Source organism: Dromaius novaehollandiae, chromosome 7 (genome assembly GCF_036370855.1).
Source record: "Dromaius novaehollandiae isolate bDroNov1 chromosome 7, bDroNov1.hap1, whole genome shotgun sequence".
Classification (NCBI taxonomy): Eukaryota; Metazoa; Chordata; class Aves; order Casuariiformes; family Dromaiidae; genus Dromaius; species Dromaius novaehollandiae.
Genome location: NC_088104.1, coordinates 7,973,839 through 7,999,136, shown reverse-complemented (window position 1 = coordinate 7,999,136; position 25,298 = coordinate 7,973,839). Strand labels below are relative to the sequence as shown.

The window sequence follows — 25,298 nt, the reverse complement described above, 5'->3', positions numbered from 1 at the left end:
AAAATCAAATCTGTTAAATAGAATTGTTTCATGCTTATGTTTGACACACTGAAATTGGTAGTTTAAAGCAGTTTATTTCTCTGGTATGGGACTGCTTCCTGAGAAAATATTTGACAAAGTTTATATAGGTAGATAGAATAGACAGAAAATCTCTCAAACAATTAACCCAGTGACCCATTTGCTCAAAAAATTACCCTTTGAACATGCAGCTCAACATCTTGCTGAGTACAGCCTCCAATTTTCTGATATGCTTTCCTCACAACGCCTTCTACGTCCACAATGCTCTCTTTGTTGATGCTGTCAATAAAGATAGTCAGCTTACTAAATTTCATTGCACACTGCACCAGACTGAGTATCTAGCACTAGGAAGTATAAGTACTGTATGGACTGCTGGAACAATAAAACAGAGTTAGGGATTTAGGTAAAGTTGTTATTTATTATATGTAATGACTGAGTTAATAAAGGGCTTTGCTAAAATATTCCCAGCTGCAATAAATTGAAACTGGGGTGGACGACATGAGAGGGAAAGAATTTTTATTAAGCTCAGTGCCTGCTCATTCGTTGCATGTGTATACATCAATTGACAAGTTGCATACTTCTTTTCCTAGGCCACATACACTCACGTATGTGTCAGCTGATGCAATTATCTGAAAGATGTGCCTTAAGCAGCAGAGCAACAAACTGAACGGGAGTCCTAGAGCTGGAGGGGAATATCAAAACTGACTGAGCTTGTTTAAACTACATGACTTGTTACTGAAAGATGCAAGATGCTGTAAGTCATTTCTCTAAGACAGAGGACATCTTAATTGCTCTCCACTAACAGTCACTGATAGTATATTAGAGCACTGTAACATCTTGAACACCTTCCAACAATATGATAGAAAGTGTGTGTGTTATAAGCAAACAACAAAGCATGACTGTTTATAAGCAAAAATTAGCCTCAAGATTGATAGGTGAGAAAATCTGTATGAATAGTTTTTGTTCAGGTATTCAAAGTATTGAACTTTAAAGCAGTAATGTCATACAGATAATTTGATCTACACTGAAAATGCATCTGCACTTTGTGATTGTGATTTGAATATCAGTATTGTATCTTTGTCACCTTGCAAAAGGAAAAGTACCAGAAAAGATTTTTCCCCCTCTTTATAAAAAATAACTATTACAATTAACTTTATTTTGCACTTCTCAGGCACTCTTCAAAAGATCTGAAAGAACGTTTTGTCTATCACTTGACCACAAAACCGCTTAGGAAAGTAGCAGGCCCACAATTTAACTGCAAAAAGAGGTGAGCAAAGATATAGATAGACAAGCTGGCCAGTACTCATCTTGGTAAAGCAGTTAGTGCCTTCAGGTTTATGAGGTTGCCTTCTTTGTATGAGACAGCCCCCACAACCCCAAACCAACAAAACCCCAACGCCTTCCATACACCTCAGTTAAAGGGCAGTGAGATAAATATTTAAATGCACAGGACTGAGGGGCAGTAACCCCCAGTGAGCGGAAGGACAGACTGAGTGCAAACAGAGTACAAGCTGCTGCTGCTAGTAACTATTGGCCTGATCAGTTGCATCTGTATTAGTTCACCTAGCGTTGCCCACTTTAAGCCAATATAAGAACTGGGAACAAAATCTTGACATTGGAGCCCTATGGTCTTTTTGTACAGGTACAGTAAAACCACATGAGAAACTCATCAAGATTGAGAAGCTTCTCTTCAGAAACACTATGTTTGGCATTAGACATTCTCTCACATTTTTAAAGTTGGACTTCCCTGGCTAAACAACGACATTTATCTTTTTAGTTGATGGGGAAATGTATACTGGTCTCTGAGAAAGCGTCTGGTGTGATCCAGAAGCTGAGATACAATACACTAAAAGTGGGACTACTCTGAGTATGACTACTTGCTCATTCTGCTTTTCTGTTCTTCTTGAAGCATCCATACGAGACTTACAAGAAATTAGATAGATCTTTGGTCTAACCTGGCACAAACTGTTTTATGTTATAAAGCTGAGTTCAGATTTAAGTTTTCTAACAAATTTTTTCAATAAAAATGACCAATTTTAAGAAAAAAATCTGATGACATAAAGTAGCACTGGGAAATTCCAGCGTTAGAGTTCTCAAAACTTAACATAACCAGTGCAAGTGAATTACAAGTAATTAAAAAAGCCAAGTTTAAACATTCTAGTTGATTACACCGTTTCTTTGATGGTAATTACCTTTTTTGGTGGTCCATCATTTTTAGGTGATTGAACTCACCGGTACCTGCTCCTCGTGTTACACAGATCACAGAACTTCATATGCTTAACTGACTTAACCATTTGGTAATTCCAGATATTGTATAAAATTTCTGAATGGTCTGTTTTTCTGGTAATGTTACCAGCCAAAACACTCCAAAACTAGAATTTGCAAGAGCTACAATTGCTCAAATCAGTATAACGAACAAATGACTAAATTTACAGGAAGCACAGAGTATGACAGTAGACTTTAAATCAAAATTCGTTTACTAAGGGTGAACCTACTTTCATCCCAACTATTTCAGCAGAGACTACAAATTAAAGAAAGACAAGCAGAAATGACACTAACAGCAAATTCTCTGTACTGAAAAAAAAAGAATAATAGTTGTATGGTGTTTTCTTAATCAGATTATTGATCCCACTGCTGATAACCGATATCAGTGAAGTCATTACAGAGCTATGATCAGAATATGAATAGTTCACGACATGCAAAATGGTATCAGTTTAAAAACACAGGGAAAAATTAACCTTTACATCACTGCAACTGTAATATCACTTTGCAGACCTGCATCGCAGAACTTACAAACTCCTAATTTATGATCAAATCTGCTTAGATTTTTTTTCTCTCTAATCTCAAATTACAATTAAAACAGTTAAGTTCCTTGGTCTGGAACACACTTTAAAATCTGTAACATCTCTTAGTCATTACATCTTTTGTAATTTTACAATGTATTCCAGCATAGTACCTACACATGTAGATGTCTGTATCCAAATAGGTATATAATTGCCTGGGCATACAAAAGCACCATATGTTTAAAAATATTCATGATCTATTCTAAATTTTCGTTTGATAATTAGAAAACATGCCCTTGTTCATTCAGACTAGTTACCTAATTTGGTATGCAAGTATTGTGTTCCGAGCTGTGGTTGAATTGCGCTCAGTAAGATTGTGTGTTGGAAAAGTCTAAGGTGACTAAAATCACCTTCATGACATAGTTCATCAAATGTAAACTACAGCAACCTAAAAGGGGCCACTTTGATCTCAACCAGTGATTTAATGAATCTGGCAACTATATAATCCTGGTAATGGTATCAAAGTGTTCTCCACAGCTGCAGCACTAAGTTATCTAAGCAATTTTTCACAAAATTCCACAGGTTTAAAAAAAAAAGAGGGGGGGGGAGAAATCTGAACAACTTGCAGAAAAGCAGGCCAAAGCTATCACCACTTCCACTAAAGGCAACAATATTTCCATCTATAACTAATATTACAAAGGACCAGAAGCTAAATACTGTTTAATCCTTAAAAGAAGCTATTTTAGAAACAGACTCATGAAGCCCAAACATTAAAAAAATTCTTTTGTACAGCAAACTGCTCCATTATATTGTAACATTCCTTCAAAATTCAAGACTATAATTACTAAAACGTCCACTAGATGCCTTACGTCCTTCTTAATTATCTGTATGTCTATTAGCCAAGACTTTCTCTTTTAACCACAGGATTGCATTATTGCAGTCTGTAGGACACTCTTTCATCGGCAGCTTCATGTTGCAAGCTGAACCCCATGTGGGCCTCTCTAAGTGAATCACAATCAATATTTCCTTGATCAGAAGTCTGAAGAACTCAAAAAAAAATTTATTTACTTTAAACAGAAAACATTTTAACTAATGGAAGCATCCATACTCATTCAAACAATATTTGCTTTGTTTTTTTCTCAAGACTGTTTTCTGTAGGCAGATCACATAAATTAGAGTATTAATACTTCCTTACAAAAATATTAAATAATTGCAGTAAAACATAAGAAACAAAGATCCTTTATCTGAATGTCAGTGAAAGCTCAAGGCAATACAGTGTACTTGTGAAAAAACAGTTCACTTTGTAAATAGTTGAAAGTATAAACATTGTTTACTCTAACTCAATAACACCAATTGTAATATTATTGTCTGCACAAATAAAATATGTATCCATTAAGCCCTCTAACTCAAATTTAGCAGAAAAGCTAACTGATATTCATATACATGAAGGCCAGGGAAACACCTATTCTTATTCTCCTCATGGTAAAAATCATCTATTTCCTGTAGCAACCTTCTAACACCTGGAAGAGCTAGAATATGCTGTGGGGAAAAAAATCCTGTCCTCTTTCAGAGATTTGAAGTAACCAAATCCAATGCCCACTTTAAAGCATTTTTATTGTAAAAAAGTCTCCCCTTTATTTCCCTTCTGAATTTATCCAGCTTCACCATCTGTTCATTGCATCTTGTCATACTTCTGTATCTGCTAAGTAAGAATTCTCTCCTGACAGAAAGTCTTCTTCTTGCATAGGTACTAATTTCTCTTGGATAAAACAGACAGGTTTCTTCAGTTTTACAGGAAGACAGACTTTCCTGACAGCATATCATTTAATCTTGTAACTTCATCATCGACTTTTTTCCAACTCGAAAATATGTATTTTGATACAAGGACAACAGAAGGGGACAAAATATTCTGGAAATGGTCTCATCACTGGCTTATATTATATTAAGGGAATTTTCTTATTCCTTTTCAAAACTCAAGAGAGCTCTTAGCATAGTACATAAGAAAACTGCATGAAATCCTAAACTGGTTATATATCATGATCTCAAATTTCTAATTACTACTTTCCTGGATATTAATGCAGAACCTACCTAAGATCTGTACTAATGGTCACAAAGGTACGAGTTCACATTGAAGAGCATCAAAGCGATCATTTCAAATGAGCCCTGTAATTATGCACTCTGAGGCAGTAATGTGGCTAAATAGTTTACCATACCAATTTCTGTGTCATCTGCAAACTCAACAGCTGCAATTTGACATTTTCTTCCAGATGACCAATATGAAAATTAAAAAGAAGTGGGTCAAGAAAATATTTCTGTAATAGCCCACAGCAACAGCTTCAGCAGACAAGGATTCCCCATTTTCAAGAAGTGGTAGATCATTTTTAATACTTTCAATGTGCTTCATTACTGTAAGAAGCCTTGTGAAAGGAAGTACCAAATATAACACAGAAAAACTTAAACATTTTCTGCTTAAGCAGACAAAAATAAGGTGGAAAATTAAGATTCTACACAGAGCTCCAATCATGCCTCTTGAGTTTTCATATTACCAATTTATCTAGCTGATCAACTACTGTACATTTTTCTAAATCATAATGTATTTTCATACAGGTTTACCCATCATTTTGCATGGTTTATCTTTTTTCAGAATTTTCATTCTCCTGCCTAGAGAGCAATAAAGTTACTTCCTGACCAAGGGCACATCATTTGAGTAGCTAAATTAAAATATGGCAACCCCCTCCTCCAACTGCTAAATCATATCACATCGCTGTTCGTGCAACAAACTCAGTAGCAGGGAAAGGCCCAAACCTTGCGAGAAGAAAAATAAATAAATAAATAAATAAAAAGAGACAGAGAGAGAGAAAGAAAACCAAAACAGACCAAACCCAATCCTTTCCGGAAAAAAATAGGTTGAGAAGTTACTAAATTTCACCATTTGGCACCTTTGTTGTGTTAAAGAGACAATTAACTCCTTCCCCTATAAAGCACCCCTTGCAGGACTAATCTGAAATTTTCTTTGACAAAAGACATGAGAAGAACTCCGTAACTGCTAATGGCACTGTGCTGCTTTTGATAGTTCAACTAGGAACTTTTCATAGTTACATTTACAGAAATCTCTTTTTAAAAAGTGAGACAAGCTAGTGACAAGTCTCTCTCACTAAAAACAAGTCACCATTCTCATGACAGTGGAGATAATCAGTATATGAATACATTTACAGAATATTAATGTTGCTAGACCACAGGAGGTTATGAAAGTTCTCAGTTTCTATGTGCCAATATCAAGAAGAGGAACTGGTCTGTTTATTATTTATGAAAATTTGTACCAAAAAAATGCTCATGATTTAACCAGTCCTTACACTATCTTAAGTTCTCCTTAAAAACTGAAGTTCCAGCATTTCACAAGCTATTTTAAAAAAGTTTTGGACCTAGCTCCTGAGAAGAGATTTCAGTATCAAAATATTTGAAAGCAGCACACAAATGCTGAAGTTTATACCACTGCCAGTAAAAGAGTTTAGTTTATACATTTAATTGACATGTAAGGTATTTAATGTAAATATGTTCTTCAATAATGTGATTTCCTCACTTAATGTGTAGGAAAAAGAGGCGATGATAAGAAAAGACATTCAAAAAGGCAGAGAAACAGTATAGTTATTTTTGGACATCTATGACCAGCCTGATCTGCTAATAATAACAATAGTGGCATCATTCCACAGCACGTGAAAACTAGCAGGAAAGTGACTAAAGACAAGGCACATCGGTTATTGTGCTTCAGGTGTTACTCAGGTGGTGTCCACAAATGCGCTTGGAAGTCAGCAAGCAGCAGCCACTGAAGGACAAGAGGCAGCTGCAATGAAGACATGAAACAGCAGATGATTGCAATACAGGATTGTAACCCAAATCTCAAACCTGGTGTTTTTTTTAAAAAAAGGAAGGCCATAGCAGGGAAAGTTCTATCATCCAAAGCACATGATGGTCAGCACACAGCCTTTTCAGAAGCATGTATAAAGAGTCAAACGTACATGCTATAAATGAGAGGCTCTAACATCAGGGATTACCCTGAAAATACTCCCGCAAGAAAGAACAGAATGAAAAATCAAAATGTAGTATGAACATTATGAACCTGGCTACTCACATGAAAGCAGATCTGTAGTATCAAAAAAAGCAGGGGGGATGAAAGGGAATTGGAAACAAACTAAGGATAAGGTTTCATCTGATTTAACAATTTACTGCTACCAGAAGAAAAAGGAGCTTTGCCCTCTCCTCTTTCCAGATATCCTTTTCCACCCTTTACCACTTTCTGCTATCTCCGGAGCTCCACGATCTAGTTTAAATCACTACCCTGACAGAAAACTAACCCAGCAAAAAAAGAGGAGTGAGTTGAGGAAAGGTCACAAAGTCTTACAAGTGCCAGAGTCAGCACATGGAAGAAAAGAGCAAGGGCCAGCTTCCCTCTCGTGACACCATGGAGCTCAGCTGCTCACAAAACAGAAACATAAGAAACTCAGATGTGGAGGGAACAAATACGAGGCAACACTGAAAACGTGAGATGTTTGAGAGAACTGGTAAATAGGAGACTGGGCATCACAACTAGAAGAGTTGTTTCACAGTTCTTTAGCATAAATTAAGTCAAGAGAGTGGAGGCAGACTGTTAGTAGGTTAGAGAGAGAGAGGAAGTGGGAAAAGAGAGATAGTGCACTTAATTCTTTTTGAAGAAGCCTTTAAGTGCTGCAGAGAACAAACTATTTCACAAAGAAACAGAACCCTTCATTTTGGCTCAAACACCTGTAAACAGCATGCCTCACACTGGCAGTGCCAGCACTAAGCACCGCCAAACAACAAACACTGCTGGTTCTGTTCTCCCGTTGCCTTGAACCTCATCAGCAGAAGCATTATCCTAACCTTCTTAACTTGGTTTCTGGAAGTCTATACTGTAATGAATCCCTCCTGTCCCTGACATATTGAAGGTTGAAGGCTCTAGCGCTTTTACAGCTAATTAGTGGGGGCTCCCTTCCCAGGCACAAGAGTAGTGCCAAGAACTACACAAAAGCAACTGAAGTGCCACATGTTAAACATATTATTGCACTGAATTGACCCACATTTCTCTTTGTGAACAAGTAGTTAAAACACTACGTGATTAAAAACCTCTATTATAAAAACACCTCTGTCATGTAAGCATATTTAGTACTGGACAACCCAAAAGCACAATCATTTTTGAGGTAAGAAGGCAGGGGAAGATAACTTTTTAGCTTTAAGAATAAAAGAAACCAAATAACTGAATTTAAATTGCTTCAAGAAACATTTCCTTAATTGGCACATCTATTACCTCAAATAAAAAAAAAATCTTAAAAAGCAGCTTAAGACCCTCCAAATCGTAGTGCCAAAAATAAGATGTAAATAAGATTAATATGGCGTATAGAAGCAACTTTAATTTCTTCAACTCAGTAAGCCATTTGCCATATATGGAGTTCCTTCACACCAGTTCTTGCTAGAAAATGTATTACCACATTGCAAATCTCCTACTCATAGAAGAAAAGCCCTGAACATGTGCACACACACACAAACACCACACACAAAATAAAGTGTCCCACTATGCTTAGCCTGCCAGACTTTTTTTTGTTAAACTGCTTGAAAGTAAGCCATGGCAGTGGCAAGAGAATGCTGCTTCAGCAGTTCAGAATGAATTTCAAGCCTGTTCTCTATTTTATCTTTTGTAAGTGTAATGTATTCAAGCAATAGTGAACTGACAATTTAAATAACTACATTTTAAAACAAACGAAGCATTGATGTTAATGTGTGAAAATGGTCCCAACCCCTGGGAGTCCTGGTTCCCACCATTGTTTACTCTGACAACAGGATATAATTGCTTACTTACTTGGCAGCAAACTTTACCATCTGCTTGCTTGCATGCTGTCCCACAGCCACAAGAGCCTGGACATTAAACTGCTGCTGACGCAGGACTAAGAAACACTGTTTCCCTAAATACAAAGAAAAACAACACAGGTGTATTAAGGACAAGTTACTCGAGGTCCTTCTGAATGGGAAAAATGCTTTACTACTACAATATTAAGCTGAGCGTGTGTGTGTGTGTGAATAGCTACATCTAACTAGATTCAGCTCTGCATATACACACACACATCAAATATTGATATAGATAAAATGATTTTGGCCTACATCTATAAGTGGGTGTGTGTACATTTTCTATAAATAACAATATGCCATCTAAGATAAGTAATATCAAGACAGGACCAATAACCAGAATTCATTCAATTCTTCTTCGATGCCAGAAGCACGTATGTAACTCACATTTTTCTTTGCTGCTTTGCTCACTTTCATACTACAAGGAAGATGAACAGCGTTCTCAGCTCTACATTACTTTAAAAGAAGGCTTTTTTCCTCTTCTAAAATGTACTCTATCACTTCTACAATTAAAGCTGTAGGGTTGATTTGACGAAGCTACTCTGAGTGAATTAGGCTCGATTTTGCACCACAGGGACTAAACCAACAATGCTGATTCTATAATACAACATACATTCTGAACGAAGGGGAACAAAAGAAGTATTGATCCTGATAAATGACAAGAACCTAAAAGACTCGAGTAAAAATTCCTGCAAGAGCAATTTATTCATCAACAGCTTAGGGAAAAATAAGTTAATAGCAATTAATAATTTGCAAAGAGTATGATGCAGTTTGTTGAGTTTTAAAATACATCTTTCCAAGTCAACAAAGCTCATTTTAATCTGTTTAAAGTATGTGTAATGACAGTTACAATAATTTTATATTTTTCCTTGCATCTCTAACAGACATTTATTCCTTAGCTTAAATTAAAAAAATGCCTCTTCCTCAAAGAGAAAACATAAACAAACACTCCACTGTTGTACCAGTATCTGCCAAAATGCATCCATACCCTTTTAATTCCAAGTTTTGACTCACATCATTATAACAATATTTCAATTAAAACAGTGAGAACAGGTAGAAGCCAGAAGCTTTGTTACAAAGTAGCTATTTCCCAGTTATTGCTGACTTATGCTATAGAACATTAAAACCAACATATATATATTACCTGCACAGCAACACCAAAATGCCAGATGCACTTTTCATCTGCAATCATGTGGATTACAATTCCTGACACAGTTGCAGATAATTTAAACAGTATCAGAAGATAAATGCAGATCATTTGACATACAATCTGTTGAAAATCAAGGCAAACATAAAACTAGCACACAGTACTATTAAAAAAAACATTATAATGGTTTGAAATGACTGACTTGTCCTATGACCTTGGTTTCAGAAATGCTACACAATTTTCAGAAAACAGACCACAACTATTTCCATATTCCAGGGATTCCAAAATTGAAGTAAAGAAACTAATACGGTATGATTTTTCATATTTCTTACAGGCAAACACTAAGCTACAGATTTAAATTAGAAGAGAGTAGGCTTCAGAAATTAAATAGAGCCTTTAACAATAAATATGCTTGTATTTCAGGTTTACATAGCAAGTCCACGAACTAATGATACATAAGAATAAAACACAATTTTTCCATGGGACACAATATGGTAAGTTTCTTCAGGTAAGTGAGGCCTTTCTCACACCTTTCAAATCTCCATGTTTCTTATTTACAAGGTAAGTGTTGATACAGCATTTCCTAAATACAGCATTTTTTCCCCTATGATTTCAATTACAAAGAATTTAACAAAGAATGATGGAAGTTCAGTGATGTATTAGGGATTCAAATGAAAAATAACAGCTGAAGACATCCGAAATGTCACCGAATTAGTAAATATTTAAGGAGAGGAGAGTGAAAGAAATGGAAGGACTTGCTATCATACAAATCGGAAGCAAAAGTTCGGCAGTTTTAGTTAAACCAAAATGTTAGAAGTCTGATTAATATCTGTGTTACAAAAGGACTCAAAATATTTTTGTCAGGAGTAACACTAGTTGGTTTTCCTGAGGAAAGAGGATGTTTTGTAGAATATAATAATCATTTCTAATCACACAGAAGATAAGTGATTAAACAAACCTTACTGATAGGGAATAGTTAAAACAGTTACAGTTACACACAGTTCCACTGTTAAAAAGATTGTAGGAGGAAACAGAACTTTTCCCAAGAAAGCCTAATGTATGTGAAGTAAACTATCAAAAAACAATCCATAATCAAATCTAGCTCATGATTAGATGCCTTTCCAGACAAAGTAATGGAAAAAAGGAAGCATCAGAGTGAGGAAAAAAAGAAAAAGACTACTGTTCTCTGCATGCTTTAAGATCTTTTCATATTCATTCTTTTAACTTGAAAGTGTAAGACCAACTTTACCTACATTCAACAAAAGCAAACATATCTATGTGTTTCTATAAAACAAATGAACATTTTATCCTATAAGGAGCCCTAAAAAGATTAGAAACTTCAAAAGAAATACGATTAAAAAGGTCTGATTCCATCTAATGCAAGGAACTTTTAGTCATTGAGTAAATAAGAGAATACACCACACATGGGATTCTTTCAAAATTAAGCAAAGAAAACCACATAGGATTACATATCTGTTCTTGGATGGAAGTACTGAAAGACACAAGACTTTACAAAAAAAGATGTAGAAAAAGAATTCTCATAGACAGTGAGAAATTTTTGGTCATATAAATACATTGCTAGTTAAATATATCTGCCAGCAAAGAAACGATTTTATACGGCTTATTATACATTTTTTTTCCAACATTTAAATTGCTGGACTTTTTTTTCTTCAGACGTACTACTTTGATGTTTTATGAAAAATTTGCATCCATGAAATGAAAACAAATTCAGATCTAATATACTGCCTAAAATCTAACTGTCTGGCAGAACCAGATCGATCTCCCAGCCGCTGTTCAATGATAAACTTGATCAGTAGCTTAGGCTGGCTTTAAAATGAGGCCAGAAATAGCATTTATTTCATCTACGATAAAAAACACAAGGCCCCAAGCACTTCAGTTTTATGTACCACTCCCAGAGATTCCCAACACCCCATTCTTTATTCTTTATACACCCTTCAGTTGGTCTCCATCAGGCTTCATGAGTGGCTTACTATAGGAGACAGCTGGATTCTGCAGTTGTTCCATGTTTCTGGTTTATTGGCTACTTTTCTACAAGATTTTCCTGTTTCCTGCAAGACTTTCCTTTCCATAATGGTAAGAACAGCGCCACGATGTGCGGGAAAGACTAATAGTACTTCTTACCCTCAAACATTTGCTTTTCTTATTAGATGCTTTCCCCCAAAGCTTAAGTAAACAGGCATACAAAACTTACAGCAGTCCCTGAATGTCAGATTTTGCTTCGTCAGACTAAGAGGGAACAAGAGGCGCAATCAATAAATTGAGAACACTTCATGAGAAACCTACAATCAATTCCTGTTCTTTCATTCTTCAGGTTTCATAATGAGTTCTGAAAATAAACATTGTTATTTCTTTAAAAACAATGGTCTTTCCCGAGGTCAGAGGTGAAGAGTGAGAAACAGCAGCTTATGGCTAAGTGTTTAATATTGCCATGTTATTTATGCTATTCTGAAGTACATGCATATATCATGCAGGATGTCTTTCATAAATGCCATAAAGAGGCAATAAACAACCACTGAACTTTCCATTCTGCTTTAAAGGTCTGCAGTAAGCCACCTCTCTTCCACTTTAATCTACTAAATTCTCTCAATAGTCTGAACTTTTTTTTTTACAACTGCAAAAGAAGAAAACATCATAAGGATTCTGTTATTTGTATACTAATAGTAGCAGTTATATTAAATACAGTGTCACCTGTCTGAGCAGCTCAAAGTTGTTAACAGTAATGACTGAGGCTATCACAGCTTTTGAGGTTGGACAATTCCTGTACACAGGAAAAAAGACTTGACGACCATGTAAGAACCACACTACAGAACTAGTTAGAAAAATCACACAGATCTCCCTAAATTTAAAAATTCTAACACAAATTAAAATGTGTGTTATATGTATAATTTACATCCAGCTTCTTTTTTAACTGACAGCAGTACAGACATTCATTAAGAAGGACTACAGACATTCATTAAAGAGGGACTTTTATATGAAAATAAAGCCTCAAAAAGAGAAATAAAACTATGAGAATATTCTGTACTGGACTTTCACCCCCAGTTTGCATTATTCCCAGTTCTAAGACTACTGTTAAGTTTCATTTGTGAAGATCATTTATTTGTGCTCTCTTCTTTCAAGTCTTGGGAAGACAATGTATTTGTGTCTCACTATAGAACAGCCAAACATAACTGGAAATCAGTACAACAGTTGTCAGCATCTGATGTCAACCAAAAAGGCCAGAGCCTATTTAGGTTTGCATATGGCAAACTGATCTCCAGAGAGAACTTCTGATTCCAGTGAAGAAATATGGCTGTCAGAGAGCCAAGTATGACAGCCCACAGCATTCAGAACCTATAAAATGCTTTTTGCTTTGTTTTATTTAAGATGTTTCTTATTTTAAGTTCAAACGAAATAGTCAAATACTGGCGATTGGAAGTAAAATGGTCTGAAATTTTAACACAGATTGTTGTTTCCTATAAAAGAAAAGATATAATGAAACTATTTATATGTAGGTGAATAAATACGACATGTCCAACAATCAGTAAATTTATAATAAATGTATGTTTTCCTTAGAAGCTCACTTCAACTTAGAATTATATTTTATCTTGTCTGTAACATCCAAAGCAGAATGACTACAATTTTTTTAATTACTATTATTTACAAGTGTCCACACAATATTTATAAGTGACTTTTGTTTTTATCATATTACTACTGGAATGTAATAGTAATATCTGCTCTCCTGCTCAGCTGAAAACAAAATTTCCTTTTCCCCTGTTCAGAAAAGAGGGATGGAAGAGAAAGCAAAAATAACCAGTTCAACTGAGCACTTTGAGTAACCACATGATAAAGTTTTCTTGTATGCAAGATGAAATTAATGGGAAGTAATTGCTTTGCTTCTTTTTACTGAAAATTTATTATGAAGACAAAATAAACATTCATTTATATCAAGGAGAATATAAAAATCAAAACCCTGGAGGCATCTCACCTTTAGCTCTGCTTGTATGAATTCTGCCACGAACCCAAACCACTTCATCAGCTTTCTCTACTGTCAAGTCTTTTATTCGAATCAAAACTCGATCTGCATCACAAAAAAAAAAAAAAAAAAACATATTTAAGAATGCTTCCGTTTTTTTGAAATAACCAAAAACATTTTTCACTTTAAACTCAGATACTACATTTTGTATTACTGCTAAATAAATCTTGCTATAATAAATCCAAGATGTTATTTTGTGTATCTACTTTACAGTGGATGTTAACACTGGAAACACAAAAGATCACATTTCCTCTCTCAGTGAATTGTACTTGATCAAGTAATTTTAAATTGGTTCAGGCTTACTGTTTGACTTGCACAGCAGGTTCAAACTGCAATAAAACAAAAGCAAGACTTACTGTAGCTCACGGATGGCAGAGCCCAACATGACTACACTATTTTTGATAGGATTTCACAGTGCTGCACTGCACCATGTGTGCCTATTGGTCTGGATTTTTGCTAGCTCAGGGATGTATGCACTGCTCCACTGTGTGTGTGGAAGTTGGCATGTCGCAAACAGCAAAACAAAGGTGAAAAGGAGATGCAACTATTTTCCGTATTTACGTCAGTAGGGTAAACATCGGAGTAGAATAATTATTATTTAAAGAAGAGAAATAAACCATGAACAGATATGAATTAGAAATTAAAAGAAGATTCATTTTGACCAAAGCAATGACATTTTGGAGCAACATCTCAGAAGCAATATAAGTATGTAAAACCAATAAAACTTACTTAAAGAGAGAATCTCTTTGATAACCTGATCAAGCACTACTGCAGTTGCCTGCAATGGCAGGAGACAGGATTCATTAGAAAGAACCCTTCAAATTCTATGTACCCAAGAAAGCTAGTATCTTTTAGATATCAAAGGGAATTGCATGATCAGGAAAGGGCAGGAATTTGGATAGTAAAGGAACAAATGAAAACTACCAAGGAAAGTTGTTTTTTTTTTAAATCAGGAGTTTTTAGAAACTCCACAGTTCTAGCAGCTACACTTACTCATTCAGACTTTGTATGTACTTAAAACCACTGTTCATTATAAGAAAAACTGTCTTCAAGGGAGGTATGTAATACAAGCAAATTCACTGTCTCTGTCCTTCATAAAAGACTTAGCCCTATGTTTCAACATAACATTTCATTTACTAAGAAACACCACCACTTCCACTCCAGACTTCTCTTCCCGTCAGAACTTTTCCAAACTTTGCCGACACTCCAGCTTGCCATCTGCCATTCTGGACTTCTTCCCTACGTCTCTGAATACCACTCACAGCTTGCCCTGCAATCCTATTATTCTGCACTGGGACTGGATTCAATTTCTGGAAATTTGTTTGTTTTTTTTTTTAATTCCCTTCAGTTTATGCTCAGAGTAATGTAGCTATTTTTTTAAACACAGAACTATAATGGTATCTCATATGAAATTCTGCTAGCAAAAACTCCATAGCTGACCTACTGTTTATGTGCTTTCTCCACAGAGAATTAGCATTTCCCTCATAGGCACACATCAAAACCAGAACAGAATGAAAGCATACAGAAAAATGTGATAGGAAATTGACTCAAATATATTCATAATTAAGAATATGAGAGACTGTGTGTGTGTGCACACGCGTACATGTACAAGAGCGTGTGAATGGGTGTGCGTGCTTTAGGGGAGGGAAGAAAGGGGAGTAAAGATGTTATCACTTCACAGCAACTTCAGATATCCAAACTTCATCAGTACTAAGCAAACATACAACCAGCACAAAATGTAAGCTTTTGTACTTCTAGAATTTTGATATTTAGACAGTTAGAATTACCTCAATCAACTTAAAATTGTATTATTATAAACCTAAAACATTTTCCAGGCACAAGCATAAAGGCAGAATGAGGTGTTACTCTTTTTATGGATCCCTCATGTTTCAGGCACCATCTGCGTTAGATAAACACTAAAAAAAAAAAAAAAAAAACTTTTGGATAATGGTCCATGTTTCATCAAAACTAAACAAAAAATTTTCATTGCAAAAATTTTTATATGGTATGAGTTATTAAAAATCTATTTCACCTTTCATAAAAAGGGTAACAAAATAGTCTCTGAAGAGGCACAATAAAGTGATTTTTTTTTCCCACAAGGACACAGTAACTTTTGTTTCACTTTGTTTCCCTCTTTTAACCTGCCCAAACCCAGTTTTCCTTCCTCTCATTTCTCAAATGCCAGTGGTTCACGGTATTATCTACACTTGCTAGTGTAAATAATCCTTTGTCACTCATTCTCTCATGTCCACGCAACATGTTGTGGCTAGAATCCTCCCTTTGTACTCTCGCATACCATTTCACCTAGAAATCCTTTCAGTTCATTTCTGTCTTTCCCACGATAAAAATGAAGATTCCTCACAGGGGTCCATAAAAAAACCACAGGAGTAAAACCTATGGGAAGTGATATGAAAAGGGCTGAGTGTTCTGTTACCGCCTTCCCCATCAGTCCTCAAATAAAGAAAGTCTCAGCTTAAGGGTTCTCCTGCATAATTTTCACACCACCTACTTATTGTTTCACAAATGCAAGCTGTACTTACATCTTCTGTTTTCTTGCCTCTTCTTTCCACATAAATACCTACCGACATTTGGATATTGCAAAAATAAAAGATGTTTTAAATCATACTACAGCTGCAGTGAAGACAAGGTAATATGGATTTTAAATAAAGATTAGCAGCTTGAGTTCAAACCAAGCACTCCACAAGTCTGAATTTACACTTCCAGCCCCAATTCAATATCCATGTTATCTCATCTTCACTGCCACTTTGAATCATTCCAGGGTAAACTGATCCTGGATTTCTTCTTCTGTTTCCTTTACAGACAACACAATGCCTTCTTTTCAGCATATTAAATATCCTTACCTTTCCTTCACAACCCTAGCCCTTTCTAAACATAAGAGGATAAAAACCCCCAAACCCACACAGGTTGTACCAGTCAAAAATCACATTTTATCCCTGCGACAAACCCCTGTCTGTCATATGAGCTTGTTTGCTAAGTTCATCTAACCTAGATCACAGGGTTTCAAAGGGTATGAGCAATATTTCTGCTGTTCCTGTGAAGTGCCAGCATCATTACCATGTTGGATTAATTTGAAAAAGAGGAGTGGAAGATAAGTCGAATAAAAAAAATCTAAAAGCCAAAAGCAGTGCAAGATGAAAGTAACTTCCGGGGAGGGGAGATGAAAGTAATGGAGCTGAAGAGAGGAAAAGGGAAAGGCGAATGGAGTTTTACTAGCAGTCATAGCCTAAAGCATGCAGAAAGGACTGTAAAGACATGATGTAAGGGGAAGTGAGCGCACCAGATAGGCAGGGCAGCCAACATTAGCAGAAAAAAAAGACTTCAGTGGGCCAAGAATGAAGGCACAGGTGTGTGTGAGATCAATATAGCAGGGTGGAGTACCTATGAAAAAATTTGGGAACAAGTGAAAAAAGTTTTATTTGGCCTGGAGAGGAACAAGAACCTATGAGTACAGAGGACAGACAACCACCCTATCCCTTGGAAAGGGAGAACAATTTGCCTTGATCAGTCTCAGCTTTTTAGCAGCCCATGTCTGGCCAGCGTCCTCAGTACAGTGCAGCTACTACAGTAAGCCTAAGAGCGACAGCGCTGAGGACATCAATCATGCTCCTGCCCACGAGTGTGCTGTCTGTACTGCCTCTTGGCTCCAGTTGCCAGATCGTAAGCGGATCTGCACATATCGTATCATAATTCACTCTTCTGACTTAGAAATAGCACATACCCATATGAACTTCAGAAACAAAATTAACACAGTAGAAACAGATGGGAACACCCACATTTGTGCCCTCCCTCCGCCAACAGCAGTTTCTCTAAGACAGTCAATCCAAGCAGAATACTTTGGGGAACAGCACATATATCCTGCTGACGTTAAGTGATGAGCTCAAGAGCTCTCCCTGGCAGTAAGTACTGAATCCTTAAATAAGAGGGTATCTGCCTTGAGGAAGGGACTAGGCTGATCCTGATTTTTTTATTTCAGGCCTTTTTTTTAATTGTTAGCTAATTTTGGTGTTCTGGGGAACCATCTCCTAAAAAAATTAAACAGCAGGAATAGAAGTAGGCCCCATCTTAAGTCCAATGGAAAAACTCCTCAACCTTGCACATTAGCTGAGACTTTCTTTATCTGAGGACTGATGGGGAAGGCGGTAACAGAACACTCAGCCCTTTTCATATCACTTCCCATAGGTTTTACCATTTGCTTTCTGAATGTATGTTCCCCCCTCCCACTATTTTGAGTGTTTCTTTTGAATATGAGACAGTCTACAGGGCAGACTTCTTCCAAGAGAGTAGGAATGGATCTACCATCTGAACCTGCCACAGTTTGGGGCTTTCACAGAATGAAACTGGCACAGGGGTTATAGCTTGCAGAAACCACAGTGAGGCAAGTGCCATCACAGCAGCATGCAGGGAGAGGGGATCAAACAGGGCAGTCCTTCAGACTACAGTCAGCAATGCAATTTAACCAGTCAGACGCTAACTTTGAGAAGTTAGCTTCTTCTCGTTATCGTACCTTCTAGGCTGTGATTCCACAGCAATCTAAGCCAACGTAACTTATGGACAGCTGTGTTCTTGCCTCCTCCAGCACTCATCAGGCCCCTAGCCAGCTTTTTCTTCCACATTGCTAAGCTGGCTAAACAAGTCATTATTATTATTAGCATTTAAGCATGCTGAAATGGATCAGCAAAAGACCCAGCATGAGGCAGAGGGAGACCACAGCAGCCAACAGTTGGACTGGCTTATGTCTAACAGAACTTCACCTTCAGTTCCCTTTCTTCATAGCTAATGCATATTTTATTCAGTAATGACTCCTAATACAGTATCTTGTGACCTTCTCATCCTGCTACATTTCTGACACCATGATACCCTTGAATTGGTTTCAATTGATGCTTTTGTGGCTCCTCCTCTTCCTATATTCTCCATTTCCCTCCCTAAGGGAGGTCAACCAAAACAATCATTCAGGGGAAAAAAAGGTTCACATGATAACAAATGATATGACTTTTTTTAACATTCCATTATGAAGAGGACACAAGAAACCAACCTATTACCTTCTCTCATTTTGCAGTTTTACTGTTCAAAATCATGTAGGTTGGAAGAGAGCTATGGATGTCTCTAGTTCAGCCCCATGCTTGAAGAAGGTTGCTCAGGGCCTTGTCCAGGCAAGGACAAAGATGGAGATCCAATAACCTCTCTGGGCCCAGTTCCAATATCTGACCACCCAGCATCATCCCTCAGCCTTCTCTTCTCCAGGCTGCACAAGCCCAGCTTATTCAGCCTCTCCTCAGAGATCCTGTGCTCCAGTCTCCCGACCATTTTGGTAGCCTTCCACTAGACTTGCTCCAGAATGTCAATGCCTTTTTTGCGCTGGAGAGCCCAAAAGTGGACACAGCCCTCCAGATGCAGTCTCGTGGGTGCCAAATGTATTAAAATAAAGGGAAAGAATGTCAACAGGATTTCAGTGAATGAAAAACAGTTTGGAAAATCATTTTCCAAACAAGTATGAACATATCTAATACATAATCTCTTCTTTTCCACTTTTTTAAAACTTTTTTCATTTTTTAACTGACCTGTTTTCTCTTGGGATTGTATCATTGATGACACTCCATATCTTTCCTTAGCATAATCCTAAAATGGAGGGGAGAAACATACAAGAATCAGAAATCAAAGAAGAGTGCACAAAAGCATGAATAAAATCATTACAGGTAATGCAAAATAATGAGGTATAATATTATAAGTTAAGAAATTTCTTTTTCAGACTCTTAGTAATACACAAGCAAGAGGAGGTAGTTGTGCCCTGTAGGAAAAAATAAAATCCAACAGCAAACATTCATTAGGATTATTCCTTGATTATTTGTAAATAGATACATATTATATATATTTGTAAATATATGTGACTTCTATACAGATGTTCAGACGAATACTTATGAAGCAGCTACTCCTGAAAATGTATTTAGCAATGGATCTTCTGTGGAATTTAAATATATCCTTCCCATATTTAGCTGCACTGAGAAATCCAGCAGATCACAGGCCAGTATCCCAGCCAAAGCAAGCCACTAACAAAATCTATTAGGTAATACACAGGGGAATGGAGCCTTTTCAGGAAAGGGATCACAATTCTAGATACAGTCTCCCCAAAAAGTTCAATCATTTCTAAAAAAAAAAAAACAAAAAAAACAAAAAAAAAACTTTTTATTTCTTTTTATTCTGTTCAGTATGTGAACAGAAGGTCATTTTAAATACTGTATTTGAGAGCCTGGGTTCCTCTGCTTTTGATGACCAATGACCCATGTGCAATTTCTAGCAAGGCCACCAATGCTCAGGAGTTCTTTACTACTGCTGCATTTTCCACCTTCCAACACAAGTAACCTCGATTTCGCAACAAAACGAAGCGACGCCCGTTATTCACGTTTTCCTTCGGAAGAAACACGGGCCTACGACTCTTCACGCTGCCCCGCGACCTCCAAGGACAGGACCCAAGCGTCTCCCAGCCCTGGAGGTGGCTGCAAGGGGCGCAGGGACGAGCTGAGCAGGGCCCCCTCCCCCAGCTCCCGCCGAGGTCCGACCGCGGGGGGCCGGGCAGGCCGCAGAGGGCAGAGCCCCTCGGCCAAGCGCGCCCCGGGGAGGGGGAGGCAGGGCCGCGCGAGGGCCAGGGGGGCTCCGCCGCCGGGCCGGGCCGGGCCGGGCCCTGCTGCCCACTCCGCGCCGCTCCCCCCTCCGCCCCGACCGCTTCCCCCCTCGGGCCCGCGCTCGCCCCCTCCCTCCGGACACCCACATCGGCCGCCGGCGGCTCGGCGCTCTCCGGGCGGCCGTCCTGGCCCTGGCCCTGGCCCTGGCCCTGGCCGCGGCCCGCCGCGCTCGGCATCTCGCTGCAGCTCGCGCGGCCCCTCACGGCTCGGCCCGGCCCCCGCGCCACGCTGCTTCCGCACGCGCGAGACTCTCGCGAGAGCTGCTGCGGGGCGGCGCGCCCTCACCGCCCATCGCGAGAGCTGCCGCCACCGCGCTGACGGCTAACGGCTAACGGCTCCCCGCGGGGGGAGGGGCGGGCGCCGCGGCGCTGCCCCCAGCACGGCCCCCAGCCTTCCTCCCCTCCCACAGGTAGGGCCGACGAAGGCTTTGCTTGGCTAGCCCCCCCCACAATCCCCCAGAAGACTAACAACGATCGAAGTTATCGTTATTATCTTCACAACACTGCCACCTCCGTGACAGGACTCCAGACACGTGCCATGATGCTGCGCCAAAGTTTGTGAGGCGCAGGCGAGCTGGCCGAGGCTGTCAGCGTTGTGCTCGTCTAGGCCACCTCTCTGGAGCCAGGACGGAGCACAGCGGATGGGCTTGGTCCTCAGTTGCCCTAGTTTGCAATGTGACACATTACGGTGTGAGGTATCGTGTTAGATTTGGCAACTGCGGTGACAGAGGCAAGCTCGTGCTGACATACTGGGTTGAATCGGGTAGCCGAACCAAAGTGCAGTTTGTCCTATCTTGCAGGTAGTATCTCTCTGCCAGCGCTCACCCTGATAGCAGTTTACTCTCCTGTCAGCTTGCTAATCCTGCTGCTTATTATTAGTTAACTAAAAACCAAAGTAGGTCTGATAATTTGGGGAGAATGAACATAAGAGTAAATCCAGGTGTTTCCCTCTGGCTGGGTGCTTAAATCAATGCTGTAGTACGAGGCTAGGACTTGCTGCAGGTGCCAACTTTCAAATGCCTAAAATCAAAGTTCTGAGCAGCTGTTGAATCCTATGGCCATGGTTTGTTTATTTTTTGCAATACGAGAAGAGGGAGTTAGCAGTCCTGATTTAAATTGCAGTTTTGAATTTTCACATTTGACTAACAATCCCTCTTGCAGTATCGATTGGTGTTCTTCATTTCCTGCCTTAGGGTTGTTTATTGTGCAGCCGTTTGTACTGCCTAGGTTCAGTATCTCTTCTTGTGGGAATCCCCTTGCAAAGTTCCCCTACTGTCTCTGTCTTATAGAATTACGCACTTCACCACTACCAGACCACATGATTTTCACGAAATCCTTTCTTCTCATGTAAAACCCTATACTACCAATAATTGAGATCCAGCAGCAAAAAAGACAAATGACAGTCAGTTTACATATCTTCTCACCACAACAAAGTTCTGAGAGTATCATGTAGTGTCTTTAAACAATAATGTAACAGTAACAAAACACTTGGTTTTCTCAGGGCTTGTCACTTGTATCTTTTCTGTTACCTGTCATCTAGAATACAAGGCTGAGCAGAACCACTGCTGAACCGTAACTGCCAGGGAAATGCAAATCTTGTGCCTCACCACTGAGTAGACAGTACCATCTGTATCGCACTGAAAGTGCCCTGTAATTCTCGACATTGCACTGACTTTGCTCCAAAATTAATTAAAAACGAAACAACTCTGTAACTCTTATTTTTATGCTGGGAACCTTCCAGTAGTGAATGGCATAATGACTATTACCTATATGGGCAAATAATCTGAAGGTGATTGTGAAAGAAGTGCCCTTTTAAAATAATGAGGATGTTAACTGAAAACAGAAGATGACCATTTAAAGGCACGCTACTTTTAACTATTTAACTATTTAATTTAACTATTAATTTAACTATTTAATTGCCAGTCTTTTAAAAGAAGCATTTTCCAGAATTATGCTCTAAGGTCATTTCTCCAGAATCCATTTCTCTTGCATGTAGAAACACTTTTTTTTTTTTTTTTTTTTTTTAGAAAAGAATTCTGAAATACACCGAAAATAGAGAAATAAATTAATGTTAGAAAGAAAAGCTCTACTGACAATATTTATTTTCATATTTGGTTAAATAAACCCTTCAAAATTTGTGAGCTGATTTGGAGCTTTGGCAGGAATTGCCAAAGTCTTTGCCATATGCATCTCACAAAATGTGTTGCAAGTTTCTGTAAAGAAAGCAAGATACTATATAAAGGTGATGTAGCTTATCTGCTGCACCTTCTGTTTCATTGCACTGTTATTGAAAATCATTTAATTGGAGCAGTACCTGCAGTGAACCTTGGAGTGATAAGTAGGAGTAACCCCACTGCTGGGCCCAGGCTGGAGGCAGAGGGGCTGGGAGGCCAGCACTGTCCCCTGGGGCTCTGCTGAGGATTACCGAATGGAAATGACATCACCCACAGCCAATCGGGGGGCCCCCGTGGGGACAGCTGGATGGAAGCCATATTACACTTAAGTAACAAGACATGACATACCATGTGCTAATGCTAAATAATTCATCCCTCAGGCATACAGTGAATCGCAAAGCCAAGCTGAGGCCTGGTCAACAGTTTGTAATTTAAATTAAAACTGGCTTTTCCGTCTTAAAGGAAGAGAGAGTTGTCAAATATTGTGATTAGAAGTGGAATGAAAAAATCCTCTTCATTGAGCTGTTATAATTTTATCCCATCAAAACATTTGTTTTGTGTGATTTTAGGGTCCGTCAATAAATACTGAAGATGTACTTCACATGTCTATTAACATACAGGGAAATTTTAAAGCAAGTTTTAAGTCAGCATAGTGTCATTTAATGTATCCTAGATATTTAAACATTAGCAACCACAACAGCCTGAAGTGAAACTACTCCAAAATTTGGTCTTTTATGTAACAGTGTTACAAAGCTTAGATGGGCGTTTCCATAGCAGAATCATTAATGCATCTCATTAGGGATCCAGAGGCATTTGCTTCTGCTTAAGCTGAAGATCACACCCAGTTTGAGCTAGCAGTAGACACAGACTGGACATGATATCAAGTGCAACATTACTGGAACTTGCACAGCTTAACCTTTCCGACTCAGTGATCCAAATAAGCTTGGCCAAACCTCTGACACACCTTTGTTAAAATGTAGAGCTGTACATAAGAGCTGAGTGTAAGGATATGCTAAGCAACACTTCCACTGAAATCAAGACAAAATAGTCAGCACCTTTTGTGATCTATCCTTATGCATTTCTTTACAAAAATGGTGGCTCAAATATCCTTTAATATTCCAGTGTACTCTTGAACAAGAAATGGACATTTAAATATACACTGCTTTGGTGGGAAGGAGGTAGGAATTGCATTTATTTTAGGATGAGAAATTAAAAGGGCCTCTGGCCAGTGGAATAAGTGAGATTACTTACCTAGACTCTGTGTATTTGGCTAGTTAAATCCTGGAGAGCATGAACTGGTACAGTGTTAAAATGAGCATGTGGAAAAAAAATACAAAACAAATTGGTAGTGTCTCTGAATGGCCTTCAGGGAATTCAGCTTTATTGCCACAATAGTACACTTTCCAATATGCAATTACTCGTTGTCATGGAAAGGGATTTTAAAGATTTCTCTTCTTTTGCATGCTGCGAATCATGCTTAATGTAAGTAAGAGGTTGCATTTGTATTTTTCTTCCCATGCTTATTTACTTATCTAGGTTCTTGTATGATCCTTATCAGGCCAGTATCTGAGTTTCCCTTAGATAACAAAAAGAAAAAAATACTAAAAAAATGCAGCAGCAGCTAAAAAATGAATATATTATTTATTTTTAAGTTATATATTCTGTGATAGGGAAAGCTCTTCTATTTATAATTTTCAACCTTGGTAAAAATGCATTTTTGTAATTGATCATTCTTTTTTTACTCAAACATTTGTACAATGAGTAACAAAGGCTTTGCATCTAAATCCAAGTAGGAGCAGAATTTGGCAAATCTAATTCCTTCCTGGATTTTCGCAGCTCTACTTCCTTTAGGAAGTTTTTAGTCAATGGGAAACAAAGGCTTATTGAAAGGATTAAAGTTACCACTATTCTCTTTGTTTTACAGCTTCAATCATGGTTTTCCTCTAGTAAACAACATTTGCAATTAATAAAACTTCTAAAAAAACAGGAACTTTGGGGAAGTACGTGCTTATGATAAGCAGCAGGATTTCTTTTAACAGAACTCTATACAAAGGTGTAGTCTTTTTAAGTTAAGACAATGATAACAATCGAGTTTCTCAATCCATTTTAGAAGTATTCCGTCTGATAAATACAAGACAACATGCTCTATAGTCAGGGATGGGTAATACATTTCAATGGGATAAATCTTGTCAACAGTTTATTGTGTCCCCAAATGATTTTAAATAGCTGCAAACAACTCACATTTCATGCCATGCATAAACCTAGTAATCATGTCTTACACGATGAAATATCTATGCCCATTGGACATGCAGCACTGCATATATTTATGATCTTTTACCCATAAATTGTTTATTGTTTCCTTTATACGATGCTTGAAAAAGGCATTTGGATAGCAGTTATCTGTGCATGTATAAGAACACATGGAATATTTAATCTTCATAATTTAGCTTTTACTGTTTTGTGTCATGAAATACTTTATGAATATTTTTATGTTCATATCCGCTATATTTTTTGTTCTTGCTTTATGTATTTA

The 25,298-nt window shown here is 38.0% G+C and overlaps 1 protein-coding gene and 1 long non-coding RNA gene across 3 annotated transcripts in view; one reads left to right on the top strand and one right to left on the bottom strand.

The window, feature by feature from the left end:
- Window positions 1-20,863, bottom strand: part of DARS1 (aspartyl-tRNA synthetase 1) — a 39,169-nt gene extending 18,306 nt beyond the window's left edge. Inside the window, exons 1-5 of the mRNA XM_064514611.1 lie at window positions 20,679-20,863; window positions 19,474-19,531; window positions 13,847-13,939; window positions 8,671-8,773; window positions 195-297 (exon numbers count right to left, since the gene is read on the bottom strand). Coding sequence (XP_064370681.1) covers window positions 195-297; window positions 8,671-8,773; window positions 13,847-13,939; window positions 19,474-19,531; window positions 20,679-20,768 — 447 coding nt within the window. The 5' untranslated portion in view covers window positions 20,769-20,863. The remainder of the gene's footprint in view (window positions 1-194; window positions 298-8,670; window positions 8,774-13,846; window positions 13,940-19,473; window positions 19,532-20,678) is intronic.
- The window catches only part of LOC112988312 (uncharacterized), a 171,457-nt gene continuing 167,003 nt past the window's right edge, over window positions 20,845-25,298 (top strand). For both annotated transcript variants that reach the window (XR_010389920.1, XR_010389919.1), the window contains exon 1: window positions 20,845-21,001. This is a non-coding gene — a long non-coding RNA (uncharacterized LOC112988312). The remainder of the gene's footprint in view (window positions 21,002-25,298) is intronic.